The 18,137-nt window shown below is 53.0% G+C and overlaps 3 protein-coding genes across 3 annotated transcripts in view; 1 reads left to right on the top strand and 2 right to left on the bottom strand.

The window, feature by feature from the left end:
- Positions 1–18,137, bottom strand: part of LOC137463884 (zinc finger protein 271-like) — a 515,109-nt gene that overhangs the window by 471,082 nt on the left and 25,890 nt on the right. The window lies entirely within an intron of this gene.
- The window catches only part of LOC137463883 (zinc finger protein 850-like), a 490,013-nt gene that overhangs the window by 462,203 nt on the left and 9,673 nt on the right, over positions 1–18,137 (top strand). The gene's annotated exons all lie outside the window — the stretch shown is intronic.
- LOC137463874 (olfactory receptor 14J1-like) lies at positions 10,041–10,592 on the bottom strand (the record flags this gene model as incomplete). The annotated part of the gene is made up of 1 exon (XM_068175258.1): positions 10,041–10,592. A coding segment is annotated over one exon (552 nt), but the record flags the coding sequence as incomplete, so codon positions are not given.

Below are 18,137 nucleotides of genomic sequence, written 5' to 3'. Positions count from 1 at the left end.
CAGGGACACCGCAGGACAGCCTGGGCTGCAGAGGGCACAGGGATGTGCAGCAGCTGCAAGGCCCTGACAGAGCCAACCTGTGCAGCCCTTTGGCCGTGGCTGCTGGCCCTGGGCCTGAGGCCATGAGGGGACAAGTGACCCTTGCAGCCCTGGGGCCTCATGGCCTCCTTGTCCCTGCTCAGCAGCCTGGCAGTGGCCGCCCCATGGTCCTGCCCTTGGCACGGCACATCCCCTCATCCCAGTGCCCATCCCGGAAAGAGCCCTGAGCAAGGAGGGAGGGACAGGATCTGCCTTGCCAGGGGCTGGGGCTCAGGCCTTGGCCCTTTGCATTCCTGAAACACATCCAGGATTGCTCAGCACCAGAGACACCTTTGCCTTGCTTGTCCCCACCTGTCATCAGTGCCTCCAGTTCTCTGCTCTGCCTGGGGACTGGGGACACTTTGATATGAATTGTGTCCTTGAGTGGAACCCATTTACAGTTAAAGAAATTTGGAATTTGAATCTGACTTTTTGAGTTCTTGAGAAGCTCTTTAGCACACTCTGAGGGTCTGGGTCTGATGCAAACAGCACCACGGCCCCAGAGGTCATTAAAGTCCTGGTGCTGTGTCTGTGCTGCTGAGCTGGGCCAGGCTCCTGGCCCAGAGGCAGCTCCTGGCAAGGGCAGCGCTGCAGAGGGACAGCTTTGGCCAGGAGCAGCTCCTGTGCACAGCCCAGCAGCGCTGGGGCACTGCCAGGGCACCCCAGGGACACGAGCAGGGCACAGACCGAGCTCACAGGGGCTCAGCACCGGCAGGGGCTGTGGGGTGTCCCAGAGGGGGCTGTGTCACAGCAGCACCTCTGTGGCTGTGTCACGGAGGCACAGAGCAGCTGTGATGTCAGAGAGGGGCTGTGTGACAGCACAGAGTGGGTTGTGAGAGGTCACAGATTGGGCTATGACATCACAGAGTGTGTTGTGTGAGGTCATCAAGCATCTATGGCATGATAGAGGGGACTGTGTGACATCACAGAGCAGGCTGTGACATCATGGCATGGCTGTATGACATCATAGAGCAGGCAGTGAGGTCAAAGTGTGTGCTGTGACATTACAGAGTGGCAGCATGACATCACAGGGAGGGTTTTGTGACATCACTGAGGGGGTTGTGACATCACAGGGCAGGCTGTGACATCATAGAGAAGGGTATAAGGCAATAGAGCAGATCCTGCCATCATAGAGGGTGGCTCTGTGACAACAGAGAGCGGGTTGTGACATCACCGGGTGGCTGTGTAAGTCATAGAGCAGGCTGTGACACCAAAGAACAAATAGTGACATTGCAGGGTGACATTGTGACATCTCACAGTCTTCTGTGACATCACAGAGCAGCTGTATGACATCACAGGGTGACATCTCAGAGTTGGCTCTGTGACATCACAGGGGCTGTGTGACATCACCGGGGCTGTGTGAGGTCACTGGGGAGGTCACTCCACTCCAGACCCCCCTCCCAGTTCCCCCAGAGAAGTCCAACACTGCTCGTGCACAGCGGGGTCCCCTGTCCCCCTGGGTCCCCCCACTCCCGGTGCCGCAGCCTCCCCCAGAGGATGTTCCATGAGATCGACCCCAGAGCCTGACACGGGGAGGGGGGCTGGGGCTGTGGGGGGTGGGACAGGGACCCCTCAGCAGCGTCCCCGTGTCCCCCAGGGCCAGAGCCTGGGCCAGGGCTCCTTCACCCTGTTACCAACGAGGGCTTGAGAGCGCTGAAAAAATCCCCAGCAAGGGATCAGCAAAAACCAGATTTAATATTAAGCGACAGCACGGCAAAGTTCCTTGGCAAGAGCCACTCTGCTCCTGACTGGACACTGCAGGCACACCAAGGAAACAAAGCAACAACAAAACCAAACAGAATCCAGGCAATCAAACCAGAAATGAGCCAAGACCTGGGGCTTTCATTGCTATGGAAAAGAACTGTCCTTCTCGTCCAGCTGCCCATGGCCAGAATTGGGATTTCCACCTCCAACATTGCCTGTTGTGACAGACTGGAGGAGATTGTTGGCTGGAAACATTTCATGTGTGGGGAGGAAGGGGCAGGTCCAGCCTTGCCCTGCCCTGGAACCCCAGCCCTGCCCTGCCCTGGAACCCCAATCCCCCCAGAGCCTCTATCCCAGCCCAGCAGTGTCTGCCAGTCCCTGGCACAGCACAGGCAATGCTCCACAGCCACCTCTGGAGCCCCCAGCCCAGCTCCTGAGCGACCAAATGACCCCAAGTCCCACCTGGGGGAAGGGCCCAGGAACACCAAGGGGTATTTAAGGCTGAGCACAAGGCAAGCACACATCTTGACCCTACCTCCCCTTGGAATTTCTATTTTTTTGAGAAGCACTGGAATCCAGGAGTTGGTAGCTCTGTGTGTGCTTCTCTAAATCTTATTTTTCTCTATTTCTGTGTCTTCTTGCGAATTTTGATTAACTTAAAATGGAACAGGATTGGAGCTTGTGAAGTTGAATGGGCCAAGTTAATGCTTTGAGAAGTGTTTTTGTTGATTAAATATTGTATAAGACCTTTTGCCAAAGTTTCTCTGATCTTCTAAAGTTCCCAATAAAGGCTGTTTTGTTGTTTGGAGCTCCAGAGATTCTCTTCTTGGTATTTCTCCAGTGCATCCAACTCAGAGGACACAAACAATTGTAATTCCTCTTAAATGTCTCCTTGAGAGAGTTGTTTGGGGGATGGGGGTCAGAGCTTGTGTGTGCTGCTTGGCACAGCCCAGGCAGGGCTTTCACAGCCCCATTCCACACTCCATTGCCCAGCTGGAGCCGCTGGTGCCTCTGAGTTCTGCTGCCCCAGCCCCAGGGACGCTCTCCTTGTCTGCCCATTCCCCCACGGTCTCTGGGCAGGGATGGCCTCAGTGGGGGCTGCTGACATCCTCAGCAACTTGGAGGCTGCTGCTGAATTTTACTGCTCCAGAGGCTTCTTCAGCCTTCAGCTCTTCAGTTCAGCAATTCAGTGTCCCAGGGCTCCTAAACATTCACAACAGATTAACAAGCCAAGCCTCTGGGAATAATGAAAGTGTTCAAATAATTTGTGGTTAATTAGCCCAATTACAGAAGCCTCTTCAAAGTGAATACACTACATTTTAAAAGACAGTGAGAAAAGATTTTTTTGGTCCTGTTTAGTTTTTTTTCCCCTGTTAATACATTGATCTGTGCAATCTCCAATTGACATTGAATCCAAGTACCTCCTTATGCAGTTGGAATAGATATGAAAATCAAGACCCTTCATGGCTGACAATCAGTCAGACTCTGTCCCTACCCCCACCCCAGCATTTCCCCCATCCAAGCCCTGGCACTCAGAGCAGCCTTGTGCAAATCTAAGCTCCCTCCGGCCCATGCTGCACCTGCAGGTTTCAGCTCCTTGTCTCCAAATCCCACCTGCTTTCCTTGGAGAAGGAGCTGCCCGAGACACAGAGGGATGTTTATTTCTTGTCAGCCAACAAACCCCAGGGAAGGCACAGCTCCATCAAATGCAAAAGTCATTCCTCTGCTGGATATTAACTCCACTTTGCACAGCAGACAGTCTCAGAGCAATGGAAAACACCTTCTGTGCCCAGCACAGATCCCAAGGCCCCCCAACCCCTCCCTGCCCTGATTCTGCCCAGATTTGCTCTTTGCACACACGAGTCACAGGCTGAAGTCAGGAGCTCCCTCCATGCCCAGAGGGAGGAAAAGAGGGAAAGTGGATGAAGAGCTCTCCTGTGCAGAGCCAAGGTCCAAGTGCCCCTGCAGTGGGAACCACAACTCATCAGGTTTGTGTCCTTTGGGTTCAGGGATGGTGACACTCAGAGGCACAGAAAGGTTTCTTGCCAACAAACACAAGCTGAACATTTGAATAGTTTAATAACCATCCCAGCTCTTCCCTCAGCTCTCTGTGATGTCCCAGCAGCATCTGACATGTCCCCCATCCCCAAGGGATATCCAAACAGGAACATTCCTGTTCTTGGTGGGAGAACTTGGCCATTTCTTAAAAGTACTTAAGTGACCCAGATAGTAAAAATCTGCTTGCATATCATGAAATGTACAAGTATTAAAACCTCTGCCCCTTTCCAGGAAGACATCAGCTGTGTGCCCATGACCAGGCAGTGCCACTTGTGCCCTGAGGTGCCGAGCTGGGATTGGATCTCTCAGAGAGGAGCTGAGGGAGAGCAGAGCACCTTGCAAGCTGCAGGTCCCTGCCAGCCCCGCAGGGCTCCTGTGCCATCAACATCTGCTCTGCTCCAGCCTGAAACAGGGCCCAGCATGGTGCCGGGACCATCAGAGAGCTGAGGTGTGTGCTGGAATTCAATGCCCTCCCCATGGCGCAGCAGCCCTGCATTTCCCTGCTCCAGCCTTGGTCTCCAGCACAGCCATGGAGGCTCTTGGGGCTCCTGAGTGTTCCTGCAGCCACCAAGGGCAGCTGAGCTCTGCCTTTGGCACAGTCAGCCCTGGCCAGCGCAGGCCATGCTCAGCAATTCCTTGTCTGTGCCCGGCCTTGCTGCCACAAGGCCTGGGCTGAGTCCTGCCCTGCACGCTCAGCCAGGCTGGGATGGACACGGATGGTTTCTGTGCCAGGCTCTCTGAGCCCAGCCCAGCTCCCTGCAAGCTCTGCCAGCTGCCCTGAGCTCTGTGCAGCACCCAGGGCCTCTCCCCAGCACAGCCCAGCCGGCTCTGGCCCCACAGCTCTGCTCAGCCCAGGCTGCTCTGGCCACTGGCCCCACGGCCTCAGCCCCTGGCCAGGGCACAGCAGCAGCTGCAGCTCAGCCAGGACTCAGCCCCAGCCATGGGGGAAGGGGCTTGGCCAAGGCCAAAGGAGGCTCCCTGGGTGCCCTGCTCCCCTCGGGCTGAGGTGCTGAGAGCTCTGCAGCCCCTGCTGCCATCCCATCTGCCCAGGCCAGCACAAGAGCCCGGCCTTGGGGCCCTCCAGAGCTGCTCCTGCTCCAGGCCCAGGGCTCATCCCAGAGCTGGGGCAGCCACAAAGCTGTGCCCATTTCTGGTCATCGCTGCTCTGATGGGGATGGATCCTCAGCCACTTGGAGGTTGCTGATGAATTTCACTACTCCAGAGGCCTCATCTCTCTTGAGCTCTTCAGTTAAGGAATACAGTGATTTGTTTAAAACTCCCAAACAAAAAATGCCGCTGGGAATTATGGTAGCTTTCAATTCTTCTGTGGTTAATTAGACAGATTTCAGAAGTGTATTCAAAGTGAATAGATTATATTGAAATAGTTTGTCCAGTTTCCTTTTCATGTTTATAGACTAATATCAGCAATGTCCAATTGATATTGACCCCCAGCACCTCCTAATGCAGTCTGAATCGATGTGAAAATCGAGACCCTTCATGGCTGACAATCAATAACACTTTGTCCCCAACCCCTCCGCACCATTCCCCTCATCCAACCCCTGGCACTCAGAGCAGCTGAGGAATGGAGTCACACCCAGGGGTGTCCCCAGGGCTCAGGATTGGGGCTGGGTCAGTGAAATCTCTTTATTGCTGATCTGGACGAGGCCATCGAGGGCACCCTCAGTCATTTCCAGGTGAGCCCAAGCTGGGTGGGAGTGTGGCTGTGCTGGAGGGCAGAAGCTCTGCAGAGGGATCTGGGCAGGCTGGAGCCATGGGCCCAGGACAATTGGATGAGGTTCACCAAGGCCAAGGGCCGGGTCCTGCCCTGGGCTCACAACCACCCCAAATCCCTGGCTGTGCCCTGCCCCTGATCCCCACAGCCTGTCCTGTTTCCTTCATCCCTGCATTGCCAGGGACTTTCTGGGACAAGGGAGCTCTGCTCTGGGGATGGAGGGAGGTCCAAGTGCCACCACTGGACTGGGAGCCACAACTCATCAGGTTTGTGTCCTTTGGGGGTCAGGACCTGGTGAGAGTCAGAGGCACAGAAAGTTTCTCTTCATGGCCAACAGACCATGGTTGAACAGGACACAATTTAATAACAATCACACTCTTCCTGGAGCTATGTGCAACGTCCTAGCAGCGTCTGATGAGTCCAGCATCCACAAGTGATTTCCATATTAAAATTTATTTTAGACAAATGTGGTTCTGTGATAGAAATAAACACAATTAAGTTCTTGTATCAGGATGCTCATCCTGGAATGGGGGCAAAACATCTCAAACAATTCCTGATTTGCAAAGCTGTCAGTGGTGGATGGAGAAGGGAGGTCAGGCTGCTTTTGGTGTTGAGGAAATGCTGAAACCAGCCTGACTCATTTCATCTCCTCCTGGCCTGGCTGATCTCCCCTCTTTCCCCTTCCACCCATTGCCTTTTGTCTCCCACCAGGCCCCCCGGTGAAGAGCCTGGCTCTGTGTTCTCCATCCCCTCCTCACTGGCACTGCCAGGCTGGGATGAGGAGCCCCTCAGCCTTCCCTGCTCTGGGCTGGACAAGCCCAGCTCCCTCAGCCTCTGCTCACAGCCCAAGGGCTCCAGCCCCACCTTGGAGGCCCTTGCCTAACCCTGCTCCAGCTGCCAGACATCTTTCCTGCCCTGGGAACCCAACCCAGGCCACAGGGACCTGGATAATCCACATCCTTGATGTCCTGGTCACACAGCCCTGGCCCCTTTTCCCCATGTCAGGCTTAGGGGTGGATCCTGTAAAACATCCTTTGGTGGGGGCTGTGGCTCCAGGTGGACCGGGGGGATACCGGGGGACAGGGACCCCACTGGGCATGAACAGCATTGGACTTGTTGGGAGAAACTGTGAGGGGGAGCTGGGGCGGAGTGACCAACCCAGTGACCTCACACAGCCCTCCTGGGATGTCACACAGCCCCTCTGTGAGGTCACAGCCTGCTCTGGGATGTCACAGCCATCTCTGAGAGGTCACAGAGGCAATCTATGATGCTGTAGCTGCTTGATGACCTCATATAAACCACTCTATGATGTCATGGACCATTCCATCATAGATCACTCATGTGATGTCATAGATCACTCTGTGACCTCATGTTACCAGATGATAAATTGTCTCCATCAGGTGAGCTGACACCTGGAGCTTGTTCTCCAAAACCCCAGGCCTATGGAAACCACACAATGCCCATTGTGTCAGAAGGGGAACTGGAAGTTCACCAGCCTCAGTGTCCTGCCAGCTCAGCCAGGCCCCCTGGAACATTGGGGACCACGACCACCAGGGACCACCAGAGAGACCCCCAGGACAGAAGAGAGCATGGGTGAAGGGGAGGGGAAATATGTTAATGATTTTGGGGAAATGATTATCAGATGTGTGTTTAGTCCAGGACAATCAGTGAATATGTGTGCAAAATACAGAATATGAACAGAAACTTTCCTGTACTCAGCATGCTCGGCTTTGGGTGGAGCTATCCCCCGTGCACCTGGCTGGATAAAGAATGCTGCTTCTTAATGCTGCATTGGGGTTAAGCAGTTTTCTGTTTTACCAAATTTTTGGTAACACTCCACTCCCAAGGAAAGCTCTGTCTCCTGCTGCTCACAAACAGAGAAGGGCTGGTGGCAGATGTGGGGGTCGTTGGCTGCCTGGGGCACAGTGACCATGAAATAATCAAGTTTTCAATGTTCTGTGAAAGAAGGAGGGGCAGCAACAAAACTGCCACACTGGAATTAGGAAGGGCAGACTTTGGCCTATTTAGGATGCAGATTTGGGGAGTACCGAATCAGGTACTGATTTTTTAATGGGAAACAGCCCTTAAAAACAAATGGGTCCAGGGTGGATGGACACATTTCCAGAAAGTAATCTTAAGGGGGAAGGAGCAGCCTGTGCCAGTGTGGCCAAAGATGAGCTGGTGAGGAAAATGACTGCCCTGGCTGCCGATGGAGCTTTTGTGGGAACTCAAGGGAAAAAAGAACTGGCAACTCAGGAAGTGTTTAAGGATGTTGTTAGGTCATTCAGAAAGAGAAGTTGAGAGGTGAAATCTCAATTAGAACTTAACATGGCAGCTTCTGTAAAAAGAATATAACATGCTCTTATAAAAAATTTAGAACAAAAGGTAGGATAAGGAGAACCTCTACTCTTTGCATGCAGTGGAGAATATAGTAACTAAAGAGAGGAAAAGGCCAAGCTACTTAACACCTTGTTTGTATCAATTTTCAATATTAGGACAGGTTGTCCTCAGGACAAGAGTTCTCCTGAGCTGGCAGATGGGCACAGGGAGCAGAACAGCCCCCTGTAATCCAGGAGGAAGCATCTGGGGACCTGCTGAGCCACTCAGATGCTCACAGGTGTATGGGATCAGATGGGATCCATCCTAGGGGAATGAGGGAGCTGGTGGATGAGCTCCCCAAGCTGCTCTCCATCATTTACCATCAGTCCTGGCTCACCAGGGAGGTGCCAGAGCACTGGAGGTGCCAGTGTGAGCCCATCCCCAAGAAGGGCTGGGAGGAGGATCTGGGGAACTCCAGGCCTGTCAGCCTGACCTCAGTGCTCAGCAAGGTTCTGGAACAGATCACCCTGAGTGCCATCACAGGGCACCCACAGGATGGCCGAGGGATCAGAGCCAGCCAGCGTGGATTTAAGAGGGGCAGGTCCTGCCTGACCAACCTGTTCTCCTTTTATAACCAGGTGACCCAGCTCTGGATGTGGGAAAGGCTGTGGATATGTCCATCTGGACTTTAGCAAAGCCTTTGGCACTGTCTCTGACAGCATTCCCTGGAAAAGCTGCACCCACAGCTTGGGCAGGTTCCCTCCTCACTGGGAGATTGAAGAGCTGGCTGGAGGCTGGGCCCAGAGAGCGGTGGGGATGGTGCTGCATCCAACTGGTGTCCAGTCCCTGGTGCTGTCCCCCAGGGATCTGTGTTGGGCCCAGTCCTGTTTAACATCTTCACTGATGATCTGGGTGAGGGGATCGAGCCCACCATCACCAAATGTGCAGATGACACCAAGCTGGGGGTGAGTGTGGATCTGCTGGAGGGCAGGACAAGGAGACACAGCCTTGAGCTGCACCAGGGGAGGTTTAGGCTGGACAACAGGAAGAAGTTCTTCACAGAAAGGGTGAGTGGGCATTGGAATGGGCAGGCCAGGGGGGAGGTGGCACAGTCACTGTCCCTCTCCAGTGGCACTTAGTGGCATGGTCTGGGTGACAAGGCAGTTTTAGGGCATTGCTTGGACTTGATGATCCCAAAGGTCTTTTCCAGCCTATTTGATTCTGTCATTCTCTGATGATTGGGAGACTCTGGGGCCATTGTGACACTGCAGGGCCTCGTGGAACTAAGAGGACCATGGTGACACTGTGCAGCCCCATAGAACCAGGGCTCCATTGTGGTGCTCTGGGGCCAAATGGAACCAGGGAGTGCCCCGTGACACTGGGTCCTCGTGGAACCACAGAGGCCATTGTGACACTGCGGGGCCTCGTGGAACCGAGGGGTTTCACCATTTTGACACTGCAAAACCAAGGAGAGCATTGGGAGAGTCCAGGGCCCAGTGGAACCAAGGGGCCGTTCTGACACTGCGGGGCCTCATGGAACCAAGGGGACATTGTGACACTGCAGGACCTTGTGGAACCAAGGGGCCACTGTGACACTCTGGGGCCTCAAGGAATCTGGAACGCTGTTGTGACACTGTGTGGCCTCGTGGAAATAAGGAGTCCATTGGGACACTGAGGGGACTTGTGGAACCACAGAGAGCATTGTGACAGTGTGGGATCTCATGTAACCATGGGGCCTTTGTGACACCCTGGGGCCCCATGGAACCAAGGATATCTTTGCAGATGACACCAAGTTGGCTGGAAGTGTGGATCTGCTGGAGGGTAGGAGGGCTCTGCACAGGGCCCTGGACAGGCTGGATCCAGGGCCCAAGCCCAACAAGGTGAGGTTTAACAAGTCCAAGTGCTGGGTCCTGCACTTTGGCCACAACAACCCCTGCAGCGCTACAGGCTGGGGACAGAGGGGCTGGACAGCAGCCAGGCAGAAAGGGACCTGCAGGGACTGATGGACAGCAGTGGCACAAACAATGACATTTATTTGTGGACAATATTGAAAGAGTAAAACAAAGAAAAAGAACCTTCAAAATGAAACCAACAAGACGTTTCAGAGATTACTTTTATTACAAGTGATTTACAGAAACTGGCCAGCAGTTTAATGTTTCTGAAACCATCCAGTCATCAGTGTCCACACTGCAGCCTTGAGCTCCTGGTTCCTCAGGCTGTAGATGAGGGGGTTTAGGGCTGGAGGCACCACCAAGTACAGAACAGACACTGACAGATCCAGGGATGGGGAGGAGATGGAGGGGGGCTTCAGATGAGCAAATGCTGCAGTGCTGAGGAACAAGGAGACCACGGCCAGGTGAGGGAGGCAGGTGGAAAAGGCTTTGTGCCGTCCCTGCTCAGAGGGGATCCTCAGCACAGCCCTGAAGATCTGCACATAGGAGAAAACCATGAACACAAAACAGCCAAAAGCTAAACAGGCACTAATAGCAAGAAGCCCAACTTCCCTGAGGTAGGATTTGGAGCAAGAGAGCTTGAGGATCTGTGGGATTTCACAGAAGAACTGGCCCAGGGCATTGCCATGGCACAGGGGCAGGGAAAATGTATTGGCCGTGTGCAGCAGAGCATTGAGAAAGGCACTGGCCCAGGCAGCTGCTGCCATGTGGGCACAAGCTCTGCTGCCCAGGAGGGTCTCGTAGTGCAGGGGTTTGCAGATGGACACGTAGCGGTCGTAGCACATGATGGTCAGGAGGGAAAGCTCTGCTCCAAGGAAGAAGATAATCAGAAAAACCTGTGCAGCACATCCTGAGTAGGAGATGGTGGTGGTGTCCCAGAGGGAATTGTTCATAGCTTTGGGGACAGTGGTGCAGATGGAGCCCAGGTCGCTGAGGGCCAGGTTGAGCAGGAAGAAGAACATGGGCGTGTGCAGGTGGTGGCCGCAGGCTACGGCGCTGATGATGAGGCCGTTGCCCAGGAGGGCAGCCAGGGAGATGCCCAGGAAGAGGCAGAAGTGCAGGAGCTGCAGCTGCCGCATGTCTGCCAGTGCCAGCAGGAGGAAGAGGCTGATGGAGCTGCTGTTGGACATTGGCTGTGGCTGCACATGGGGACCTGTTCATGGAAAAAGGACAGAGAAGAGTTAGAGGAGATACCTGTAACCAAAACCAAAACCATTTCCCATACACCCTCCTCTGTAACACACACGGACACTCTTCTGTGTTTAAGAGTTTAGAGGTTTTCATTTTAAGCTCTCCCCATGTCTCTCCTGCTATTCTTGGATATCAGAAGCACTCAACATTTCTGCCTCCCTCTGGTAGAACAGAGTTCCCTGAGGGAAGATTATGAGTGGAGACTGAAGGGAGATGGTCTGTCACTTCATTCTCTTTGGAGTTTCTCTGGGCTTTCACTTTTTCAAATGAAGGATGTTCACACTCTCATGTTTCTTTTAAAAACGCAATGGTGCTACTGAGACAGATGAATCCACCACAGCCCTGCTCCATATTTGTAGCCAAGGACTCACCTTGCTCATTTCACCAACCCAGCAGCATTTTCAGTGTCAGAACACCTCTGCCATTCCCCATCAATCTTATAACTCAGAAATGCTCTAGGACAGGTTTGCATCCTGGATTGAAGCTCCCAGCTTGGACTGGAATCTCAGGGAGACTTCCAAGTGTCCTTCTGACGGCATTGGATGAAGGGAGATGCAGCTCCTTCCCTGGCTGCACTGACAGCATTGCCCAGAGCCGGGCACTGGGGACAGCTGTGTCACCCTGAGCCAGCTGTGCCCCCTCCCAGAGCCCCCAGTGCCGGGCAGCTGCTCCCAGCCCTGTGCTCTGCAGAGGGAACTGGGCCCGGGGCTGCAGAGCTGCCCCACGGCTCTGCTGCAGCTCTGCCTGCACAGGAGGGGCTGCACGCCTTGGAGCCCCGGCCCTGAGGGCAGAGGCTTGGCTGGGGGGACAGAAGGGAGGGGGCTTGTTCAGAGGGAGGGGCTGCACTGGAGGGGATCCTCTGGACATCTCTAAACTCTCCCTGCCACAGCAGTTCTGGGCTTGGTTTTCTCTCCTTCCCTGATCTTCTCTCTGCTTCCTGGGGATTTTCCTCCTGCAGGTGTTTCCCTGTGCCTGAGCTCTCCCTGCCAGCACTCACAGACCCCAAATCTCTGTGCACTCTCCTTGGCCTGACAGAACCCTGCCTGTTTGCAGGGCACTGGCTGGGGGCAGGTTCTGTTTGCAGCTTGGAGAAAGGACAGCTCAGACTGAGCCTGATGGCTCCAGCAGAGGTGATGCTGGTGCTGTCCATGGGCAGAGTGGCTGCAAGCACATTAGGGATCTACTAATTAGACCCTATTAATCACTAAAAGAAACAGTTCAGATGTCTCAGGCACTTGTCAAAATTCCTATCAATAATTAATAATCATCCTTTAATATTTATCCCTCCATCCCTGCCATTCTCCAATAGTAGGAAACAGAATACAAAGTCTTAGGAAATCTCCTTTTTAATCAAAATCCTTGTCTTGGAAATATTCTATGACTGATCAGAACCCCTCAGCATATCCGAGCTTCATGAGCATTTCACCTGCCCTGCACCAGAAATACTCAGAGTTGTACTCACAGGGTTTGTGGGCATTGGGATGTTCCAGCTGTAGGAGATCACTCCAGGAGCTGCAGCTGCATTGTCCTGCAGCCAGAGGTTCCTGTGCCAAGGGCTGCCAGTGATTCTGCCCCAGGCACATCTCAGCACCTTCCCAGCCCTGACTGATTGAAGCTCTCTGTGCCTCTGTGCTGTGCCTGGGGTGGCTGCAGGCAGTGCCCCAGCCCTGCTGGGCTGGGAGAGGAGCTGCTCATCCAGAGAAATGTGCTTTTGAAGCTCTCCTTGGTTACCAGGATCACCCTCTGGGCCAGGAGCCCGGCCCAGCTCAGCAGCACAGACACAGCACAAGGACTTTAATGACCCTCTGGGGCTTTGTGCTCAGGCCCTGAACATCAGGCCCTGAGAGGGAGCTGCAGAAACCTCTCCAGAACTCCAAGTCAGAATCCAACTCCAAAGTTTCTTTGACTTTTAATGGGTCCCACTGAGGGACACGACTGAGAAAGTGTCCCCAGGGCCCAGGCAGAGCAGAGAACTGGAGGCACTGATGACAGGTGGGGACAAAGAGAAGCCAAGTCCTGGTGCCCTGGGGCACAGCAGGGTCTGTGCCACCAAGGGCTGTCAGGAGACACCTTGTCCTGAGGCACTGGGGCCTCCTGGCACAGCCCCAGCCAGGCTGGGCACTGTCAGCCCCTTGTCCTGCCCTCAGCATCCCCCCTAGCCCACATCCCAGTGGCCTCAAGGATCTGCTGGAAGGAGTCCCTGGGGAGCCTTGCTCAGGAATGGCCCTGGGGGCTCCTTCATGCTCCCAGGGACTGCAGGTTTTTCAAAGCACTTTGGCTTTTGCCTTGGAGTCTCTGAGAGCTTTGTGCAATCATGGCCTCCAATTATCTGCTGTAATTAGTCCCTGGAGAGGCTTTGTCAGGAACAGCACTCAGTGGGGCTCATTAATGCTTCAAGGTACTTCAGTTCTTTTAAGGTACTTGGTGTTTCCCTTTTGATCCAGAGTCTGTGAGAGGTTTGTGCAATCATGGCCCCAATTATCTGCTTTAACGAGTCCCTTGAGAGCTTTGCACTGACACTCAGTGTGGCTCATTGATGCTTTGAGATACTCAACTTTTGTAAGGTACTTTGGGTTTTCCTTTCTACACTGAGAGGTTTTTGTGCCACTTTGAGTCTCTGAGACGTTTTTGTGCCATTGTGGTCTCTAATTCTCTCCTCCAAGAAGTCCATGAGGAGCCTGTGTTGGGTTTGGACCTCAGTGGGTCTCATTAAGGTATCGAGAAACTTTGGGTTTTTACTCTGGCTTTGACTCCTGGAAAGGTTTGTGCAATCTCCTCTCAGGCCCTGAGGTTCCAGGGCTCAGCTCCAAATGCTCCACGGGGCTCATTAGGATCAAGCAAGTCCTAACAAACCAAGGGTGTGCCTTGATTTCCCTCTGGTCTGGTTAGGAAGGTTTCCTGCTGCAGTTATGAGGAATTATTTCAAAAGCCTTCTAAGAAATATGCATTTCTCTTTTAAAGAGTGTATTTTATTACTTTTCTCTTAAGGGAAGATGTGATTGCACCATTTTGTGATTGATACTGCCCCAGGAACTCTCGTAAGGAGTTCTGGCGTGTTCAGAGGTGCTGTTCCTTGAGATCTGACCCAGTGTGGACAACCTTGCTCCACATTTCCCAAGCCCATCCTGTCTCTCCTCACTCACCTGGGGCCTGCTTTGCTCAGAGAACTGGCTGCACTCAGGCAAAGAGGGTCATATATAACATGGATAAATAAATATTGTAATACTGGCTTTTTGAAAATATTGAAATGGATGCTATATGTATAATGTTAAAGTAATTTTACTATAAAGATGTAGTTTTTATTTCTGCTATTAACTAAACTCAGTAGTGAAATAGCTGATAGAGTCATGCTTGTGGTAATGGAACTGCCTGCTTGTCTGGGATAGCATCCAGTGAACATATGATGGAGACCCCTGCTGCTGACATGCCAGTTATCAGCACCCACTGTCTGTAGAAAATATGGACCAAAGCCCAAACTGGAGGTGATACAAGAACAGACTAAAACCACAGCCAGGAAATATGCGTGCTCTAAAAAGGCAGACCCAAGGAGGAGACGTGCTAAATAGTTCTTGGAACATGTAAACTAGTTTGGGGAAAAGTTTAAATAGGCATCATTGTTTATGGATATGCAGTAGGCTGATGCAATAGAAAGGGTATGTAAAGGGCGTCTCTGAAATAGCAGGGGTGCTCTTGGCGGAAAGTCAAGTACCAGCCGTAAATCTTTGCTTTATTACCTTTGTCTCCTATTGTCCTTTAATAAACTTTTAAATTTTACCCGGAGACTGAACCTCATTTTTCACATCCTTATTCAGTCTTCTGTTGTATTTTGATAAGCTTTTAATAAACCTTCTAAATTTTTAACAGTCAGCATCATTTCTCACATCTATAAGCTGAACCAGGGTGGCTTAAACTTGTTATAAGGAGAAAATATTTTACAGTGAGAATGGCAAAAAACTGCAACTGCTTTTCCAGAGAAGTGAATTTCCCATCCCAGGAATGCTCCAAGAGCAGGAACCTTGTGGAAACTGACCCAGTGAAACCCTCTCATCCCCAAGGATGGAATTCCTGTTGTGTGGGTTCTCTGATGTGCTGAGTGCCCTCACAATGCTTCTGGCCAGAATGTCTGCTGAGGGCAGCCAGGCTGCTGCAGGGACAGTGACCTCACAGCCATCACCATTCCAGTGCTGGTGCAAGGGGTTCCTGGCTGGGTAATAATTGACACAGACTCCATGCATTCACAGAAAGCTGATTATTTCCTTTTAGTAAGAAACCCCTACCTTTTATACCCTAGTTCTCTACAAGTGGACCTAATTGGTCCTTTAATTAAAGCACCATCACCATTGGCTAATTAAGAAACCACCCTTTGGTAAACAAATCTCCATAACACATTCCACATGTTCACAACACCAGGTGCAGCAAGTTAAGATAAGAATTGTTTCTCATTCTATTCTCTGATCTTCTCACAGCCTTTCCCAGAACCACGTCTGGGAAAGTTGTCTGTTTCTCTCTGTGGCCAGAGAGCTGCTGCCACAATCCAGCCCTGTCCCCTGGGCCTGGCTCTCCCCTTTCCTCTGCCCCTGCCTTGTCTCTGCTGGCAGGAAGAGTTTTGTCATGAATGTCCTGTCCCAGAGGTGCTGGTGACAATGGCTTCCCCATCAGGCTCCTGGAGCAGAAGTGGCTTTCCAGAGGGCAGCCAGAAATGAGCCCTGAGGCAGCAGCTCTGCAGTGCTGGCCACCAGGCCGGCTTGCCAAGGGAGGCTTCTGGCCATGCCCTGCAAGCAGCTGCTGCTGCCAAGGCGCCTTTGGTGCCTCAGGCTCTCCCTGGCACAGCTCCCAGCACGGCACTCTGCCCTTGTGCCCGAGGCCTTCCCTGTGCTGGGGCTGGCCTGGGGCTTTTCCTGCAGCGGGACCTGTCCTGCTCCTGGCACACGAAAGGCAGTTCCTGCTGGAGCAGGAGGCTCTGCCTGCAATGGGCTCAAACCACTCCAGCAAGGCCCTGGTGACGTCAAAATTGCTTCCCAGAGCACTGGGGTTCTAATAATTTTTATAACTTCTATACTGTGGAGAAAGTAAGTCTGATTAAGATCTTTCTTCTAATCATGATCAGAAACAATCAGAGCTCTGTTTATATAAATATGTCTGTCATTCCATCGTTAATCCTGTGGGATAAATTGAATTAAGGTTCAATTCCACCTGTCCAATCTTTTACACCTTTGATAAAGTTTGGAGGTGGGATTGGATCCAGCTGCTCCCAGTCTCCTTTCTCAGAAGGAATTTTAGAAGTCTGGGGGTCCTGCAGGGGTTTCAGGATCTATGTTGGCTGTTGGGGGTCATTTCTCCACCTCAAGACTCAGCAGGAGTTTCTCCAGTAAGGAAATAAAGCTTTTGCCTGAAGCTCCCACTCTGCCCATGACAGGAACCCCTGTGAGTTCCCGTGACATCCTGGCTCTTTGTCAGCCTGGGGACTCCTGGGATGTCACTGTGGAGCCCCCGTGAGTGCCTGTGACAGATCGGTGCCTTTGCAGCCCAGTGTCCCTCTGGGATGTCACCATGGGATGGCTGTGACTGCCTCTGACCACACGGCTCTTTACCATCCCCAGAAACCCCTGGGAGGTCTCCATGGAGCCCCTGTCTCTGCCTGGGACATTCCAGCTCTTGAGCAGCCTGGAGACTCTTGGAAAGTCCCCATGGAACCCCTCTGAGTGCCTGTGACAAATCTGATCCTTAGCAGGCAACCATCACCAGGAACCCCTGTTGCTGTGGTCATTTTCCATGGCAACCATCACCAGGAACCCCTGTTGCTATGGTCAGTTTCCATGGCAACCATCACCAGCCCCTGTTGCTATGGTCAGTTTCCATGGCAACCATCACCAGCCCCTGTTGCTATGGTCAGTTTCCATGGCAACCATCACCAGGAACCCCTGTTGCTATGGTCAGTTTCCATGGCAACCATCACCAGCCCCTGTTGCTATGGTCAGTTTCCATGGCAACCATCACCAGGAACCCCTGTTGCTATGGTCAGTTTCCATGGCAACCATCACCAGCCTCCTGTTGCTATTGCCAGTCCCTTGGCAGCTCCGTGGAGACCCCATGCTAGGGGTGGTTGCCATGGACACCAGCTCAGGCCTGGAGCCAGAGCCCGTTGCCATGGCAACCATTGGCAGTCCCATCCCCAGGGCCATGGGATCCCAGAACCACAGAACTGGCTGAGCTGGGAGGGGCCCATCAGGATCCTCGAGTCCAACTCCTGGCCCTGCACAGGACACCCCAACAATGCCAGCCTGGGCCTGGCAGCGGTGTCCAAACGCTGCTGGAGCTCAGAGAGCCCTGGAGCTGTGACCCTTCCCTGGGGAGCCTGGGCAGTGCCCCAGCAGCCTCTGGGCAAAAACCTTTTCCTGAGATCCAACCCAAGCCTGCCCTGACTCAGCTGCAGCCGTTCCCTCCAGTCCTGTCCCTGGGCACCAGAGTGAAGAGGTTCCCCCAGCCCCAGCCAGGGACCCGCTCCCAAGGCTGTTGCCATGGTCATCAGGGCTGGGACCAGCTGGGATGCTCGGTTTCCAAGGGCCGGGGTTCAGGAATGGGATTCCCCAATTTCCTGCTCCGGCTAAAACCACACTGCCGCTCGCTGCCCTCCTGTCTCCCATGGAAAGCACAAAAGGCAAAGATCCCGGGCTGGGTTAAGAACAATTTACTGGGAACAGCAACGAGACAAGGAACAAACAGGACCAGAAAAATGCTGATAACAGAAGGGATAAGAAAAAATATTTACAGGGAAAACTACATCACAACTGACTGGCTCTTCCTGGCCATGTATTTCCTCCAGCCTGGAAAGGACACCCTTCTCCTCCGGGACAGAGAGGGAGAGAGAGAGTCCCTTTCCTGCCCCTGGCAATGACCTGAGGTGGGAGTGAATATAATGACAGGGCCATGGCCAGACCCTCATGTTCTTCAATCCCACATCATGTCATTGGCAGGGGCAGGAAAAGATCTCTTCCCAGCATGGATCACAGGGAACATGGATCACCAGAGCTCTTCCCAACATGGGTTCTCCCATGGGGGATGGAGCTGGAGCAGTGCACAAAGCTCTTCCTGGAGCTAGGGCA

The sequence above is a fragment of the Anomalospiza imberbis genome, chromosome 31 (assembly GCF_031753505.1).
Source record: "Anomalospiza imberbis isolate Cuckoo-Finch-1a 21T00152 chromosome 31, ASM3175350v1, whole genome shotgun sequence".
Taxonomy (NCBI): domain Eukaryota; kingdom Metazoa; phylum Chordata; class Aves; order Passeriformes; family Viduidae; genus Anomalospiza; species Anomalospiza imberbis.
The sequence above is the reverse complement of the archived record's forward strand: the minus strand, read 5'-3'. Positions and strand labels throughout refer to the sequence as shown.